The sequence below is a fragment of the Musca vetustissima genome, unplaced genomic scaffold, assembly GCF_032173495.1.
Source record: "Musca vetustissima isolate MV318-11 ecotype Yass unplaced genomic scaffold, APGP_CSIRO_Mvet_v1 utg2483, whole genome shotgun sequence".
NCBI lineage: Eukaryota > Metazoa > Arthropoda > Insecta > Diptera > Muscidae > Musca > Musca vetustissima.
Genome location: NW_026886224.1, coordinates 656,587 through 675,694, shown reverse-complemented (window position 1 = coordinate 675,694; position 19,108 = coordinate 656,587). Strand labels below are relative to the sequence as shown.

Here is a 19,108-nt window from a genome sequence, read left to right as displayed (position 1 = left end):
AAGAAGGGAGAAGATGGTAGGCAACTGAATTATGTACCTACATATATTAGGGTGTAACGAAGGAGGATAACATATATGTGTGTATATATAGGAAATAAGGACTAGATCCCACTGACTATTTGCTAAAAATATTCTTTTTAAAAATTTACGTGCTTGGCTGGCTTGTGACAGAACTTTCGTTCCATAAGTCGAGATTAGAAAAGATTACCAGGCGCGTCGGTCTTTTGCGCAGTTTTTCCAATTTGAAAGACCATTTTCGGCAATGTTGTCTTCGACTTGATCTTTCCAACGTATTCTTGGCCTTCTCCTTCTGCGTGAACCATCAGCTGGTTCGCTTTTATATTCCTTCTGGGCTGGGGCATCTTCATCCATTCCCACAACATGACCTAGCCAACGTAGTCGCTGCAGCTCAATACGTCTAACAATGCCGATGTCCGAAAATAGCTGGTACAACTCATGGTTCAATCGACGGCGTTATTCACCGTCAACCCATGCTTCAGATCCATACAACAGGACGGGTAGTATCAGCGTCTTGTAGAGTAGGAGTTTGGTCTGGCGGGAGGTGGTCTTGCTTTTGAGTTGTTTGCTCAGACCATAGTAGCATCTGTTGGGCATCACTATCCTTCTCTGAACTGATGTCATTCGTTTTGTTTATGGCGGTACCAAGGTATATAAAATCTTTGACTACCTCGAAGCTGTAGTTCTTAGGTTCCAGAGTTGGTCCGAGTCTACTGGACGCCTTGCGCGTTGATGCCATCAGCTTGGTCTTCTCGCCGTTTACTGCCAGACCCACTTTGGCAGACTCCTTCTCAATTTGTTCAAAGGTGGCTGTTACCTCTCTCAGTGTTCGACCCATTATATCGATGTCATCGGCGTAGGCGAGTAGCATGTGTTGTTTGGTGTACAGAGTGTCATTTTTGCTCACTTTTGCCTTTCGTATGACCTTTTCCAGTAGGATGTTAAAAAGATCACACACGACAAACTGTCACCTTGTCTGAATCCTCGTTCGGGATTAAAAGGATCCGAGAGGTCCTTTCCGACTTGAACTGCTGATCTTGTGCCAGTTAAAGTTATCCTGCATAGCCAAATTAATTTTGCAGGAATGCCAAACGCAGACATGGCTTTAAACACCTCTGAACGAATAGGTCTGTCGAATGCGGCTTTATAGTCGACAAATAGGTGGAATGTGTCGATGTGTTTTTCGTGGGTTTTTTTGGAAAAATATTCTTTCAAAAATCCACGCCTTGGAGGTCTTTGGAAAAATATTCTTTCAAAAATCCACGCCTTGGAGGTCTTTGGAAAAATATGCTTTCAAAAATCCACGCCTTGGAGGTCTTTAAAAAAAAATATTCTTGGAGGTCTTTGGAAAATCTGTTTTTAAAAATCCACGCCTTGGAGATCTATAGAAAAATATTCCGTTTAAAAATTCACGCCTTGGAGGTCTTTGAAAAAATAATATTTTAAAAATCCACGCCTTGGAGATCTTTGGAAAAATATTCTTTTTAAAATACAGGACTTGGAGATCTTTGGAATATCCACTCCTTCGAGGTCTTTGGAAAAATCTGCTTTTAAAAATTCACGCCTTCGAGGTCTTTGGAAAAATATTCTTTTAAAAATCCAAGCCTTGGAGGTCTTTGGAAAAATATTCTTTTAAAAATCCACGCCTTGGAGGTCTTTGGAAAAATATTCTTTTAAAAATCCAAGCCTTGGAGGTCTTTGGAAAAATATTCTTTTAAAAATCCACGCCTTGGAGGTCTTTGGAAAAAAGATTCTTGGAGTACTTTGGAAAAATCTGTTTTTAAAAATCCACGCCTTGGAGATCTTTGGAAAAATATTCCGGTAAAAAATTCACGCCTTGGAGGTCTTTGGAATAATCTGTTTTTAAAAATCCACGTCTTGGAGGTCTTTGGAAAAATCTGCTTTTAAAAATCCACGCCTTGGACATCTTTGGAAAAATATTCCGTTAAAAAATTCACGCCTTGGAGGTCTTTGAAAAAATAATATTTTAAAAATCCACGCCTTGGAGATCTTTGGAAAAATATTCCGTTAAAAAATTCACGCCTTGGAGGTCTTTAAAAAAATAATATTTTAAAAATCCACGCCTTGGAGGTCTTTAGAAAAATATTCTTTTTAAAATACAGGACTTGGAGATCTTTGGAAAAATATTCTTTTAAAAATCCACTCCTTCGAGGTCTTTGGAAAAATCTGCTTTTAAAAATTCACGCCTTCGAGGTCTTTGGAAAAATCTGCTTTTAAAAATCCACGCCTTCGAGGTCTTTGGAAAAATCTGCTTTTAAAAATCCACGCCTTCGAGGTCTTTGTCTTCGAGGTCTTTGGAATAAAATTTTTTTTTTCAAAATCCTGCTTTCTTTGGAAAAATCCTTTTAAAAATTCACGCCTTGAAGGTCTTTGGAAAAATATTCTTTTAAAAATCCACGCCTTGAAAAAATATTCTTTTAAAAATCCACGCCTTGGAACCTTAGGTCTTTATTCTTTTAGGAAAAAATATTATTTTTCTTTTGGAAAAATGACGGTGTCCTAAAAGAACTTCAATTTTTATTTCATATGCACACACATCTATACTCCTCCTTCAAAAAAGTTAAATTCGAATACAAACTAATTATGGAATTAAGCTAAACAACTTATTTTAGTATACCTCTCAAAAGGACAATATATATTCATATATAAAAAATAAACAATTTACAATAATAACAACAAAAAAATATATAAATAAATAATTTATTTAAATAAAATTTTGAAACGAACTTAAAATATTAAAAAAAAAAAAACTTAAAAAAATTAAGACAAATATTTATGTACACCCTGTAAGCCTAATAATCCATGCTCTCTATATAAAAAAATAATTAAATAATAAACTGTGTAAAGTAGTTATAGTTAGGACCCACCTATTAACATATCCCCATCCTGGCATGGTCATGTTGTTTGACTAGACACAAAATAAAAACAAAGCCTCAGATATGTGACTTGATTAGTTAGAGCATTCCATATATAAATCTAGTTGGATTCAAGAGCATAACGGATATATGTAAACCTATACAGTGTTTTGAATCCAAATCTCAAAATTTGAATTAAAAATTAGAACAATTTTAGTACCAAAGAAATTCGATTCAGAAAAATTCAGCCATCACCAATGTTAGTACCAAAGCCTTTTTTGGACTCCAAGCCTATAGAGTTATTTATTAGAATAATTATAAATCTTTACTTTTATGTTAGGTATTGAAATTCAAATCTGGTCTCAAATAATATATAGTAATGCAAAAATTCCTTAGTCACTTTTTCATAGGACAAATTTTCAATATTATTGTTTATAGTTACAGGATGAGTTGCCTGAAACTGCAATGGAATCTTGAATATGAATTACAGCAGCCCTCATTCTACTCTCCTCAAAATTTAGTTCTCAACCCATATACCCACATATCTAAGGTGATAAAATCCGAATTGAAAAATATATTTTACCCCGTAAAATAAAAATATTGCTTGTTATTAAATTATAATTATTAATTAATAATAATAAAAATTAATAATTAATATAATCAGAGACTAATTTATATATATTTTATATAATGTTAATAATTGATATTATTAAGTTTTTATTTATTTATTATTATTATTAAATTAAACACAAATATTATTGTTGATGTGTAAATGTTTTTAATCAATAGTCAAAAAAGGAAACAAATAAAGCAAAAAAAAAATAATAATTTAAGGATTCAAATAAAAAATAAATAAAAGTGGCTTGCCAATTGTTTAATGGAAATAAAAAAGAAAATAATTATAAACAAATTAAATTAATGTGTTTTATTTGTAGAAAAATATTTTTTAAAAAATCCCGGCCTTGGAGGTCTTTGGAAAAACCTGCTTTTGAAAATCCCCGGCCTTTGAGGTCTTTGGAAAAATCTGCATTTAATAATCCACGCCTTGGAGGTCTTTAAAAAATATGTGCATTTAAAAATCCACGTCTTGGAGGTCTTTGAAAAAATTCTGCTTTTAAAAATCCACGGCCTTGGGGGTCTTTGGAAAAATCTGCATTTAAAAATCCACGCCTTGGAAGACATTGGAAAAATCTGCTTTTAAAAATCCACGCCTTGGAGGACTTTGAAAAAAATCTGCTTTTAAAAATCCACGCCTTGGAGGTCTTTGGAAAAATCTGCTTTTAAAAATCCACGACTTGGAGGTCTTTGGAAAAATCTGCTTTTAAAAATCCCCGGCCTTGGAGGTCTTTGGAAAATTATTCTTTTAAAAATCCACGCCTTAGAAGTCTTTGGGAGGTCTTTGGAAAAATCTGCTTTTAAAATTCCATGCCTTAGAGATATTTGGAAAAATATACTTCTAAAAATCCACGCCTTGGACAACATTAGAAAAATTATTTTTCTTAAAATCCACGCCTTAGAGGTCTTTGGAAAAATCTACTTTTAAAAATCCACGCCTTAGAGATCTTTGGAAAAATATACTTCTAAAAATCCACGCCTTGGACAACATTAGAAAAAAATTCTTTTAAAATCCAGGTCTTTGGAAAAATCTAATTTTAAAAATCGACTCATTGGAATTCTTTGGAAAAATCTACTTTTAAAAATCGACTCATTGGAAGTCTTTGGAAAAATCTACTTTTAAAAATCCACGCCTTGGAGGTCTTTGGAAAAATCTACTTTTAAAAATCGACTCATTGGAATTCTTTGGAAAAATCTATCTACTTTTAAAAATCGACTCATTGGAAGTCTTTGGAAAAATCTACTTTTAAAAATCCACGCCTTGGAGGTCTTTGGAAAAATCTACTTTTAAAAATCTACGCCTTGGAGAGCCTTGAAAAAATATTCTTTTAAAAATCCACGCCTTGAAGAGCCTTAAAAGTCTACTTTTAAAAATCCACGCCCTGCAGGTCTTTGAAAAAATCTGCTTTTAAAAATCCACGACTTGGAGGTCTTTGGAAAAATCTGCTTTTAAAAATCCACGCTTTGGAGAGCGTTGAAAAAATAATCTTTTAAAAATCTACGCCTTGAAGAGCGTTGAAAAAATATTCTTTAAATAATCTACGCCTTGAAGAGCCTTGAAAATATATTCTTTAAATAATCTACGCCTTGAAGAGCCTTGAAAATATATTCTTTAAATAATCTACGCCTTGAAGAGCCTAGAAATCACTGCAGCAATAGGTACCAAGAGACCCATGGTAACCCCCCCGGAGGGTCGTAATGCTACTGATGTGAAAACCCCAGCGTATAGGGCATAGGGTATAGAGGAGAAACGTGTTTTCAGGAAAAAAAGGAAGGAAGAACAAGAAAAACGTAAGCGTGAGCAAATCGAGATGTACAGGAGTCAGAATAAAGTCCGGAAATTTTACCAACGAGTAAAACAGCAAACCGAAGGCTTTGGTGCAGGCACATCCTCCTGTAGAGATGAAGAAGCAAACCTGGTGACAGATAAGACAGCTGGAAAGAGCATTTTGAAAAGCTTCTGGTATCAAAAGAGATGACGGTATAGAGTGTATACCACCTAGCCAAGATGAAGTCAGAATATCAATCAATCGACTGAAGAATAATAAAGCAGCAGGTGCCGATGGGTTACCAGCCGAACTATTCAAGACTGGTTGTCAGATGCTGGTCAGGAGCATGCACCATCTGATTAATACAATTTGGCTATAGGAATGCATGCCCAATGATTGGAACCTCAGCATTCTGTGTCCCGTGCACAAGAAAGAAGACAAGACGATATGTGCCAACTATAGAGGAATAAGTCTCCTTCCCATCGCATATAAAGTGCTATACAGTGTGCTGTGTGAACGACTGAAGCCAATGGTCAATGACATCATTGGACCATACCACTGCGGCTTCAGCCCTGGCAAATCCACCATTGACCAGATTTTCACTCTGCGCCAAATCCTGGAAAATACCCACGAAAAACACATCGACACATACCACCTATTTGTCGACTATAAAGCCCTATCCGTTCAAAGGTGTTTAAAGCCATGTCTACGTACGGCATTCCTGCAAAATTAATACGGCTATGCAGGATAACTTTAAGTGGTACAAGGTCAGCAGTTAAAGTAGGAAAGGAAGTCTCGGAGCCCTTCAATACCGAACGAGGATTCAGACAAGATGACAGTTTGTCGTGTGACCTTTTCAACATCCTGCTGGAAAAGGTCATACGGAAGGCAAAAGTGAACAGAAATTTCACCCTGTACACCAAACAACACATGTTACTCGCCTACGCCGATGACATCGACATAATGGGTCGAACATTGGGAGCGGTAACAGCCACCTTTGAACAAATTGAGAAGGAGTCTGCCAAAATAGGTCTGGCAGTAAACGGCGAGAAGACCAAGCTGATGGTATCGACGCACAAGACGTCCAGTAGACTGGGATCAACTGTGAAACTTGAGAGCTACAGCTTCGAGGTAGTTAAAGATTTTATATACCTTGGTACCGCCATAAATAAAACGAATGACATCACTTTTAAAATTCGGAGAAGGATAGAGTTGGCCAACAGATGCTACTATGGTCTGAGCAAACAACTCAAAAGCAAGGCCACCTCCCGCCAGACCAAACTAACTCTCAAGACGCTGATACTACCCGTGCTGTTATATGGATCCGAAGCATGGGTACCTACGCAAGCAGATGAGGCAGCTCTTGGAGTGTTTGAGAGAAAAATTCTCCGAAAGATCTACGGGCCGATCTGCGTTGACGGTGAATATCGGCGTCGAATGAACCATGAGTTGCACCATATATTCTCGGACATTGACATTGTTAGACGTATTGAGCTGCAGCAACTACGTTGGCTAGGTCATGTTGTGAGAATGGATGAAGATGCCCCAGACCAGAAGGCATAAAAAAGCGAACCAGCTGATGGTTCAAGCAGAAAGGGAAGTGGAATCTACGCTTTACGGAGAGCCTTCAAAAAATATTCTTTAAATAATCTACGAACTTCCGTTCAAATCAGAAGATTTTCCAAACAACTTTAAATGCAAATATGTCAAAAATTTACGGCAGCCTTCATTTTCATCTGATTTGCAACCTTCAAAAAAAGAAAACAAATCAAAATAAAGTTATATTAAATTAAAGAATTTTTTTACCCAATTCTTCCAAAGTTCAAGACTTTTTGGCACTCCTCACTGCCATTAGATCAGCAATCGTGTGAATAAATCATTCTCCAAATTATGTTCAATTTCAAAACAACTTTAAATGCAAATACGTCAAAATTGTTCAGGACTTTTAGGCACCGCTCACCGACATCAGGTCTGCAATCTTCTGAAAGATAAAATAAAAATAAAGTGATATTCGATGTATATGATAAATTTCAATAGCTTTTTTTTACCAATGGCAGTTTTATTGATTTTTTGTTTTTGTATGGGAAAATAATTATTAATTTATTTTTAAAAAAGCTTTGCAAGCAAAATATTGTATATTTTCTTTTTAATGTATAATTATAATATGTGGCGGTTGCTTTTCATTTTTTCGATTCTTTGTTTAGAATTTGATAAATTTGTGTAAAAGATCCGTTTTTCTGTTTAGTTTATATAATAAAAAATACTTATTTACAGTCAGTAATAATAAATGCAATAATTTGTTGTATTCAAGTTTTCAAAACTATAATCATGCTATTTTTGTTTCAAAAAATAATAATAAATGCTTAACAATAATCAAATTTCAATAAAAAATAAATAATGGATAAAATATCCAATTTGTAACAAAAATTTTAGGCAGTGTTGAAAGGTATGTATGTTTGTTTGTTTTTTGCTTCATATTCAGCAGCACTAATTATAATAATAATAATAAAAAAATTCTAATACTATTAATAATAATGAACAATTATTTTAATTTAGAAATAAATAAATGACTAGAATAAATTTATGAGATTGTAATCTATTATTATTTTTTTTTTTTTTCTTTTTAAAAAGGGTGGGTCATTTGCATGATTCTGTATTTTCCTTTACTCCTTCGAAAAAAAATCTTTTCAAATTCAAGTTCCTAAAATATGGCCGCCGGCGTTTGTAAATATTCCGCATTGTGATAAATAATTGAACCATCTGAGGCCTCTATGGTCTGTATCGGTGTCTTACAATAGAAACAAACTTTCGAATTCATTAGATGTTGCAGAATACAATTGCTACACGATTGATGTTTGCAGGGCGTGAATAGCACCGCTATCGGTTTGGCACAACAAATTGGACACAATGAATCTTCTGAGGGTAATGTTATATCCGACAGCAGTGATTGTTTGGCTTTTAGCAAATCAATAAGCGTTTTGACTTTTTCAATTTCTTCGCTGGTGACATGACTGGGAACTTTTGAATAAAAAAAATTATAAAATAATCCAAAATATTGTATTCGAAAGTACTCACAATCATTCAGACTAAATTTCAGTATTGGAGGATCGGCCCTTATCTTCTTAAGGCTGGAGGTAGTTGGCTGTGGTATTCGCACATCGTTAGTCAGTGGATCAATATGGGCCCGAGTAGATGGATCAAAATTGCCTCGGGGAATTTCACTTTGTTGTAAAATGGGTGTCTTAATTTCGCCCAAAGCAAATTCCAAATTGGCAAACTGGAAGCTGGGATCAGTCAGAAGGGCACGACAGACTCGGGTGACCTGAAAAAGGAAAATTGTTGGAAAAGCTTTCTAGGTTACGCAAAATTATTCTCTCCAAGTAGATAGCTTTATATGTCCAAGAATGAAAAATCAATTTTCAATTCAATTTTATTTCATAAACGAGAACCTAGCACAAAGGGCCATGAGCGATTCCAAAAACTTCATTACATGGACCACTCCAAAAGCTTAAAATTAACAGAATATCACTTAATCATATCATAAACAACAATACATGAACTACTCCAAAATCAAAGCTTTCCGTCCCTGAAAAAATCTACTACTCCCAAAAAATTGAGCTTTTAAGCTAAAAAATATTCTCTAGGAAATTAAAGCTTTCAAAGTCCCTGAAAAATATTCTTTAAAAACTAAACGATTACGTGGTCCCTGCAAAAATATTAAAAAAACGAAAGCTTTCTAGGTCCATGAAAATATTCTATAAAAACCAAATCTTTTTAGGTCTTTCAAAAAATATTCTCTAAAAAAATAAAGATTTGTAGGTTCCTGGAAAAAATAGTTTCTAAAAAAATAAAGCTTAAAGTACCATTGATAAAAATCGGAGCTCTTTGTTCCTGAAAAGCTGTTCACAAAAAATTAAGCTTTCAGGTCCCTCAAGGTTCTCCAAAAAATAAAGTTTTCTGAGTCCCTGAAAAAAAAAAAAGTTTTCTGGGTCTCTGAAAAAACTTCTTCATTTAAAAAATCCACGCCTATGGCTTCTTGAAAAAATGTTCATTTAAAAAATCCACGCCTATGGCTTCTTGAAAAAATGTTCTTTTAAAAAATTCACGCCTATGGCTTCTTGAAAAAATTTTCATGTAAAAAATTCACGCCTATGGCTTCTTGAAAAAATGTTCATTTAAAAAATCCACGCCTATGGCTTCTTGAAAAAATGTTCATTTAAAAAATCCACGCCTATGGCTTCTTGAAAAAATGTTCATTTAAAAAATCCACGCCTATGGCTTCTTGAAAAAATGTTCATTTAAAAAATCCACGCCTATGGCTTCTTGAAAAAATGTTCATTTAAAAAATCCACGCCTATGGCTTCTTGAAAAAATGTTCATTTAAAAAATCCACGCCTATGGCTTCTTGAAAAAATGTTCATTTAAAAAATCCACGCCTATGGCTTCTTGAAAAAATGTTCATTTAAAAAATCCACGCCTATGGCTTCTTGAAAAAATGTTCATTTAAAAAATCCACGCCTATGGCTTCTTGAAAAAATGTTCATTTAAAAAATCCACGCCTATGGCTTCTTGAAAAAATGTTCATTTAAAAAATCCACGCCTATGGCTTCTTGAAAAAATGTTCATTTAAAAAATCCACGCCTATGGCTTCTTGAAAAAATGTTCATTTAAAAAATCCACGCCTATGGCTTCTTGAAAAAATGTTCATTTAAAAAATCCACGCCTATGGCTTCTTGAAAAAATGTTCATTTAAAAAATCCACGCCTATGGCTTCTTGAAAAAATGTTCATTTAAAAAATCCACGCCTATGGCTTCTTGAAAAAATGTTCATTTAAAAAATCCACGCCTATGGCTTCTTGAAAAAATGTTCATTTAAAAAATCCACGCCTATGGCTTCTTGAAAAAATGTTCATTTAAAAAATCCACGCCTATGGCTTCTTGAAAAAATGTTCATTTAAAAAATCCACGCCTATGGCTTCTTGAAAAAATGTTCATTTAAAAAATCCACGCCTATGGCTTCTTGAAAAAATGTTCATTTAAAAAATCCACGCCTATGGCTTCTTGAAAAAAATGTTCATTTAAAAATCCACGCCTATGGCTTCTTGAAAAAATGTTCATTTAAAAAATCCACGCCTATGGCTTCTTGAAAAAATGTTCATTTAAAAAATCCACGCCTATGGCTTCTTGAAAAAATGTTCATTTAAAAAATCCACGCCTATGGCTTCTTGAAAAATATTCGGTTAAAAAATCCAAAAATGTTCATTTAAAAAATCCACGCCTATGGCTTCTTGAAAAAATTTTCATTAAAAAAATCCACGCCTATGGCTTATTGAAAAAATTTTCATTAAAAAAATCCACGCCTATGGCTTCTTGAAAAAATATTCATTTAAAAAATCCACGCCTATGGCTTCTTGAAAAAATGTTCATTTAAAAAATCCACGCCTATGGCTTCTTGAAAAAATGTTCATTTAAAAAATCCACGCCTATGGCTTCTTGAAAAAATGTTCATTTAAAAAATCCACGCCTATGGCTTCTTGAAAAAATGTTCATTTAAAAAATCCACGCCTATGGCTTCTTGAAAAAAAATGTTCATTTAAAAAATCCACGCCTATGGCTTCTTGAAAAAATGTTCATTTAAAAAATCCACGCCTATGGCTTCTTGAAAAAATGTTCATATAAAAATCCAGCCCTATGGCTTCTTGAAAAAAATGTTCAATTAAAAATCCACGCCTATGGCTTCTTGAAAAAATGTTCATTTAAAAAATCCACGCCTATGGCTTCTTGAAAAATGTTCATTTAAAAAATCCACGCCTATGGCTTCTTGAAAAAATGTTCATTTAAAAAATCCACGCCTATGGCTTCTTGAAAAATATTCGGTTAAAAAATCCAAAAATGTTCATTTAAAAAATCCACGCCTATGGCTTCTTGAAAAAATTTTCATTAAAAAAATCCACTCCCATGGTTTCTTGAAAAAATGTTCATTTAAAAAATCCACGCCTATGGCTCCTTAAAAAAAGGATTCGGTTAAAAAATCCACGCCTATGGCTTCTTGGAAAAAATATTCATTTAAAAAATCCACGCCTATGGCTTCTTGGAAAAAATATTCATTTAAAAAATCCACGCCTATGGCTTCTTAAAAAAATATTCATTTAAAAAATCCACGCCTATGGTTTCTTAAAAAATATTAATTTAAAAAATCCACGCCTATGGCTTCTTAAAAAATATTCATTTAAAAAATCCACGCCTGTGGCTTCTTCGGATTCTTAAAAAAATATTCTTCAGAATCTCTACAACTCTTTGGACCCTTTAAAAGTATTCTCGTACTTACCTTGGATGGATTTTTATCATTATCTATTTCATCCTTGAACAGGGCCAAAAGAATACCCAATGCTGCAGTGATAATGGGAAAATGGGTTACTGCATTCAACGAGGATGAACACATGTCGACAACAAATTGAAAGCAGCCCGGTGGGACTGTGACGCGTGACAACACCTGACTTATCAACTGGCAGACACGATTTAAAACCAAATCACTATTGGCCCGACAGGGATCATGGAATATATCTGGCGCCACGGTTATTATCATTTCCAAACAACGCATCAACGAGACGGTCAACTCAAAACACATGGAACAGATTTTCAATTGTTTTGGCTCGAATTTGGTATTCTCCTGACGGTGGGCGGTGTTTTGGATCTGGAGAAAAAAACAGAAAATAATCAACGAATTTATAGATCGAAAAATTCCACTTACCTCCTGCAGTAATAATATAAATTCCGAAAATGCCCAATTCAATTGACTTAGTACGGAGTTTAAAAATGCCGTAGCAAAGGGCTCATCTTCACTTAATTTCGATCCAATCAAATCTTGATAATGTTTGGACGGATTTGCCGGTGCAATGTTGTGCAGCAGACCGGTATGTGTTTCATTTTTGGAACGTGAACGACACAGGCCAAAATGCATGGGAGAATTGCCGCCCTGCCAAACACAGGGTTGACGGGCATCACGATAGGCAAAACCTTGACCCAACCAGAAACGTAATATTAACCAATTACTTTGGCCCCAGGCACGACTTTCATAGGGTCGCAGCAGGGCATTGACCAGGGCCATTTGACTGAAAATAAATAAATTTTGAAATATTCTTAATTCAAATTTTTTACTTTACCTTTTCATTGGTGCCCTCTCAAGGGCTTGAATACCCGCCTTGTGACATGTCAAGGTACCCAAAGCCTGTAACAAAGAATCCTTACACGAAGCCAATACAATTCGAGGATCCGCGGAATGTAAACTCAAAAAATTCGCAACTGCATTTATAACTCCCTCGGAATCTTGCATTTCAAATTGCACAACTAAATCATGATTACTGAAATCCATAACGGTATCCAAAAGGATGGGTAGAATGTTAATATAAACCTCAGGAACAAATGCAAATAGGGGACCCTCATGGGAGGAGGCCTGGAAAAGAAAATAAAAATATTAAATTCTCAAGAAGAATTTTTTTCCGAACTTACATTTAAAGTCTTTAGGGCCTTATCCAGCAGCCATATCAACAGCGAACGTCTTTTGGGGCCCAATGCCACTGCACGATACCAAGCCTGCTTGCGTGCCAATTCAATAGAACGTTTCTTTAATAAACAAAAGAAAAATTATTTTTTTCTCTTAATTTCTTCTTTTTTTTAACTCTTTTCACGACTTACCGCAAAAACATTTTCCCTTTGACTAAATTTGGTTCTCAATTCCGATACCACATGCGTATGCTGTTCATCCATGCAAACACTGGCATGATCTTCCAACACCTGTAACTTCTTTTCAACATCTTCACGATAATATTTAGTTTCTAGAAGGACATCATTTAAGGCAGCTATTTCATCGCGTACAGAGGCGATCTAAGGAAGGAGAAAATTAAAAATTTGATTTTTTTTTTTTCAAATATTGGAAATTTTCTGATGCTAACTCACTTTAACAATATATTTATGGCCCACACAATAATAATATAAGACACATAGATCCAATAAATCATATAGGGAAGCATCAGTTCTGCTATTACCAGGTTTGACTTCAAACACCTGATTTATTCGCGGATTCAGGAAGGTTGTAAATGCTGTTGAATTTCTGTCGATTATAAAAAATTGATTTGCACATATTGAACATTTTGTGCATGGATTCCAAAGATATTCCAATAGTACATACCCAATTGGACGGCTAACAATGGAGACGGAATTTAATGATTCACCAGCTGGAAAGAGACAACAAAAATTATTTTTTTTTTTTCAAGAACACCTTGAGTCATAGGCGTAGATTTTTTAATGAATTTATTTTTCAAGAGACTCTTTCAGCCATTGGCCTGGATTTTTTAAATGAATATTTTTTCAAGAATCCTTAGGTCTGGATTTTTCAATATTTTTCAAGATCCCCATGATGTGGATTCTTTATTTTCTCAAGAACCCTGGCCGAGGATTTTTTAAATTAATATTTTTTCAATAACCCCTAGGGATTTTTGAAATGGATGTTTTTTCCAGAACCCGTAGGCGTGGATTTTTGAAATGAATATTTTTTAAGAATTCCTAGGCGTAGATTTTTGAAATGGATATTTTTTTAGGAACCCCTAGGCGTGAATTTTTGAAATGAATTTTTGTTCAGATAACCCTAGGCGTGAATTTTTTAAATGAATATTTTTTTTAAGCCCAAGCAAACGTGAATTTTTAAGGAATATTTTTTCAAAGTCTAAGAGTGGATTTTTGCAAAATTATTTTTCGAAGTTCAAGAAAGAGCGGATTTTAAAAAAAATTGAAGCCCAAAAAATCACGAATCTTTTAAAAGGATATTTTCTATGAGAAGACCTTTAAGTCTTCTATGAGACGACTTTCAGGTCTTCTATAAGGAAACCTTCTATTGGAAGATATTTTTTTGAAGTCCCAGAACCGCTAATTTCTTAGGAGTATTTTTTCGAAGCCCAAGAGCCACTTATTTTTTAGTAATATTTTTTGGTGAGAAGACTTTCTAGACATTCTTGAGAACAGCTAGAGGTCTTCTAAAGGAAAACCTGTTGGTCTCTTCTTCTATGAGAGGACCTAGTGGGATTCTATTCTCATGACCTTCTATAAAAAAACCTGGTGTTCATCTATGAGAAGATCTTTAAGTCTTCTATGAGACGACCTTCAGGTCTTCTATAAGGAAACCTTCTATTGGAAGATATTCCAGTCGTTTGGGCCTATCGGTCTTCTTTAAAAATACCTTCTGGACCTCTATCGAAAGACATACTAGTCTTCTACGAGAATACATCCTAGTATTCTACGAGAAAACTTTCTGGACTTCTATGAAAATATCTTCTTGTCTTCTGTGAAAAGACCTACAGGTCTTCTAAAGCAAGACATTTTGATATTCTATAAGAAGACCAATTGGTCTTCTATGAGGGGAGCTTTTAGTCTTCTATAAGAAGACCTTCTGGTCTCATAAAATAACACCTTCTGATATCCTATAAGAACACCTTCTGATCTCCTATTAGAACACCATCTGATCTCCTATAAGAAGACCTTCTGATTCCATATAAGAAGACCTTTTGATCTCCTATACATCTTCAGGTATTCTAAAGGATAACTTTCTGGTCTGCTAAAAGAAGATCGTCTTGTAAACCTTTCCCGTTTTCTTTGAGAAGACATTTACGTATGCTATAAGAAGATCATCTGGTTTGCGATAGAAAGGAATTCTGGTCTTCAAGAATGTATAACTTCTAGTCTTCTTTTAGAGGTCTTCTTGGCCTCTTTCACTGAATTAAAAAAAATATTCTCTTGCTTCATTTTCTCTACTCACTTAAATCCGCTATCATACGATCATCTTCCAACAATTCCAATGTTCTCTCCATACCCAAATGCTGTTGAATATCATTGCGATGCACCTTGCGCAAATGTGACAACACCCCACCGACACGATCAAAATGTTGATATTCAAAACTACCATCATAAAAATAGCGCGGTAATATTTCCACTGGCATGCCGATCATTTCTTTTTCAAAGGCCGTTTTTGTGACATCGATGAGTATGCAAATAAAGGCCAAAGCCACCGTACTCTCAATGGGATGTAAAATGCTGGATTGCATAAAAAATATGGAGTGGAAGGGCTTCAAAAGAAATAAAATTATTAACATTTTATTTTAATTTTTGTAATTAACGTGTCTCATACCCTTTGTTCCATACTCAAATCCATAACATATCGACGCAGTTTGGCCAGGAAAATTTTACGACTTGAGGCTGTCACGGCATCACCATCATCATTTATAAGTAAAGTCAACAATAGGGTCTTTTGTAGGACATAAACCAATTCTGTAGATTTGGCAATTTTCTCCACCATAGACATATATTTATGTTTGGGACCACCAATACCCTCCGTCCAGGCCAAGTGATCGGGTATAAGGAACTGCATGAATGTGAATTCCGGTGGGCGAATATACATTAATAAGGCTAAGCTGTAAGGAGGGGAAAAGTAGGCGTTAAAAAAGGAATTTATATTGTAAAAAATTGAATACTTACAAATGCTTCTTGAAAAACTTAAATTCCAAATATATTTTACGGCAGCGCTTGTGATTGCATAGACCAATGAGTGTCTGCAAGGCCTCACATTGTTGGCCATAATCCAAACCCTTATTGGTTTGTGTGTATTCACAAAGCAATGAATTTGCCAATTTTTTCAAAATAAATTTCATTTCCTCCACCTCCAAATAATTCCACAAAATATCCAATAAAGCACCCAAGGGACTTTCCGAGTGGCCAGGTTGCACACTATCGCTTTCACATCTAAAAGGAAAACAAAAAAAGAAATTATTTCAAATTAAAAAAATAAATAAAACAAAATCAACCTACCTCCTTTGCCCCAACTGCCTTATGGTCTGCAATAGTTTACTCTCAATAATATAGCTATTGAATAGCAATGGCGATAAATATTCTATAATCAATGTGCAAAAGACCACATAGACGGTCTTCTTAGTTGACAATTTATCTTCTTTCATCTTCTTGGCCTTTTCACAATTATATCTCGCCACTATGGTTGACATATTCACTAAATAATTTAATAACAATTCCGATTTTTTTAATTGCACAATTGGCTCCGCCATTAGGGGCATATAATTGGCCACTGGATATTTAAAAGGATTATTGCCAAAATTTGCCTGTACACTTTGATTGTAGCCCAATGAGATGGCTGGGAAAAATGTAATGCCCGGACCTTTTTCCAATTTCGAAAATGCCACACCCATTGAAATGCCATTACGATAATAGGTGATCTCTTCATTTTCAATATCCAAGGTAATGCCGATAATATCACCAACTTGCCACTTTTCACCATATCTGGAAAAAAGGAAATGAAAATGGGTTTGAAAAATAAATTAAAAAGATTAGGATCTTGTAAAAAACTATTTTTTGCAGCAAGTAAAAAAAAATGGATTTTTAAAACCAACAAACAAAGGCGTGGATTTTTTAAAGGATATTTTCAAGGACCTACGCAAGGCGTGGGTTTTTTGAAGAATATTTTTCAAGGACCTTCACAAGGAGTTTTGATCTTCTATAAGGAAAACGGCTAACTTCTGTTTTTAGCTTTTCCAATTGGAATGTTATTTTAAAATCCAAGCAGAATTTTTTTTCCGCCTGAAAGTATGCTACGGTTTTTGTTTGAAATTCATAATTTTACAATTGGCGCTCCCAGGAAATATTTAAAAAAATATGCGAAAATCAATTAAATGCTTCCATGTTCTCCTATTAAAATATCGAAAACTTTCCTGGCTTCTTTCCCTACCCCAACAATTTTTAAATTAATTGGAAAACTTTTTTTCGCAAATTCTTATCTGCTTAATCAGCAATTCCACCAAAAAAAATTTCTCCCCCATTAATCAGTAGTTGGAGATACCCGGAAACTACTACAAATTTACGTGACCCCAAAATTAATGTTTTCTTTGAACCCATCATCATTTTCCTAGTCTCCACATCCTCACACTTACTTTGCCGTTGATATATGCCAACTTTGTTGTTTGCTGCCATCATAGCCATAGCTAAGTTTTGAATCTCCCACACCGCTGTTTTCATTGAAGACACATTTTTTGGAACACCAACCCGCTTGCATCACTCCTTTGGTGTGTAGTTGGACCTGCAAAAGGAAAGCAGAAAAATGTGAAAAAGGAAATCATAAATAAAAATAACAAAGAAAGTGAAAGTAGTTTTTGATTAGTTTTTGTTTTGTTTACATCTCACACCAGCCAGCACTGCAGTGCAGTGAGGAGGAAGCATGCGGCATGTGTTCGTTTGTTCGTACGAAAAAGCCTACCTCCCCACTCAAATCAAAGCAGAGTAGGAAAGGTCATTGATTCTTGTCGTGTGTGTGTGTGTCTGTGCGTCTCGGGCCCAAACGACACGACGACGGCATCAATAAACAATCATAACAATAACACTACTAGACTAGAACCGAACTGAACCGAGAACTAGGACAATTACCTCATACATCCAACGACCGCCGAAAACGCAAACATTTGCCTTAATGGTATTGAAGCTACCCTGTGACCGAACCGTTAAACGGTCGTTGGCTATGCGCACCGTTGATGAAAAATCAATATCGAATATTACGAATTCCGGTCCCAGCCTTGACCGCATTTCCAATTGTTGCTGTGCGATGGCATCTTGACAGCTGGCATCGATGTCGTCTAGCTTTCCCTTTAGCCATGACTTCACCAAGACCATTTGTCTGCAATAAGATAATTGGCTAAATTTAGAAAGGATGACAAGGATAAATTACAGCACATTGAGTAAACACTTACTCGGGTAATGTAAGGCCACCATTATCACATGAACTAATGCCGCCACCACTGCCACCGGGACCAGCTGCTCCTGTTGAACTCCGTTTACCCTCCTCATCCTCGCCATCTCCATTTACATCTTGCTGATTTTGAGTTTTAAAAATATCTTCACCAAAAACTTTAACAAATAATTTTGCAATAGACATTATTTCCGTTTTATTCTTTCTTCCGTCTCCTCGTTGTTGTTGTTATTGCAAAATTTAAAATTTTTTATTCATGCCAAAGGGAATTATTTAAATTATCTGTTTTCGCACCACTTCCGTCATTCCAATTAGATTTTTTTTAAATTTCTTATTAATTATTGTTGAAATTTTGTACAAAAAATATTCGAATATATGTATATACATATATTCAAATAAAAAAATATATAAAAGAAAATGAATTTTTTTCCACTACGGCCAAATGTACTGCACAGCAAGGATTCTTCCCAATAACTGAATGTATTGTGAATGATGCCTTTCGCAAATTAAAAACGTTCCAACGTTCTGCTACAAATGGGAGAGAGAAGAAAAAATGCCCGATAAAGAAGAAACACATAGTGGAGAAATAGAAAATTTACGAATGGGATGAAGAAGTAGAGCGTTTTGTTGAGAAAGGGACATAGGGAGATTTGACGTTTAGGGATACCACAGGTCGGCGATAATGGCAGCACTATCGATAACAAATGTTGTTCTTCGATTAGTTTAAAAGTCGATCTAGTTAACCCTAATAGATTAATTTATTGGGAGGAATGCCTTCAGAAAGATTTTGGATTATTTGAGTTATTAAAAATAATAAATATAATAAAAATATTGAAATTGAATATAATTCGATATAATTAGTTAATTTTTTTTAATAATATATTTTTAATAAACCATGGATAGACGTTGATTTTTAGAAAACATCATCAAATATGTTAATTTTTTAAGAATATTTTTCAAGCACCGAAAATAGTCGTGGAATTTTTAGAGAATATTTTTTTAATCACCCAAAATAAGCGTGGTTTTTTTAAAGACTA

General features: G+C 34.6%; 1 protein-coding gene across 1 annotated transcript; it reads right to left on the bottom strand.

Annotated features, from left to right (window-relative positions):
- Positions 1 to 7,979: 7,979 nt before the first annotated feature.
- On the bottom strand, positions 7,980 to 18,257 carry LOC133333761 (E3 ubiquitin-protein ligase RNF123). The gene is made up of 16 exons (XM_061542053.1): positions 18,073 to 18,257; positions 17,753 to 17,999; positions 17,263 to 17,408; positions 16,133 to 16,615; positions 15,803 to 16,066; positions 15,456 to 15,738; positions 15,087 to 15,393; positions 13,467 to 13,512; positions 13,235 to 13,388; positions 12,974 to 13,162; positions 12,788 to 12,901; positions 12,442 to 12,731; positions 12,030 to 12,390; positions 11,607 to 11,972; positions 8,354 to 8,600; positions 7,980 to 8,296 (listed from the first exon to the last, which is right to left on the bottom strand). The coding sequence occupies exons 1-16, from the start codon at positions 18,255 to 18,257 to the stop codon at positions 7,980 to 7,982; spliced, it is 3,999 nt and encodes a 1,332-aa protein (XP_061398037.1).
- Positions 18,258 to 19,108: the final 851 nt, after the last annotated feature.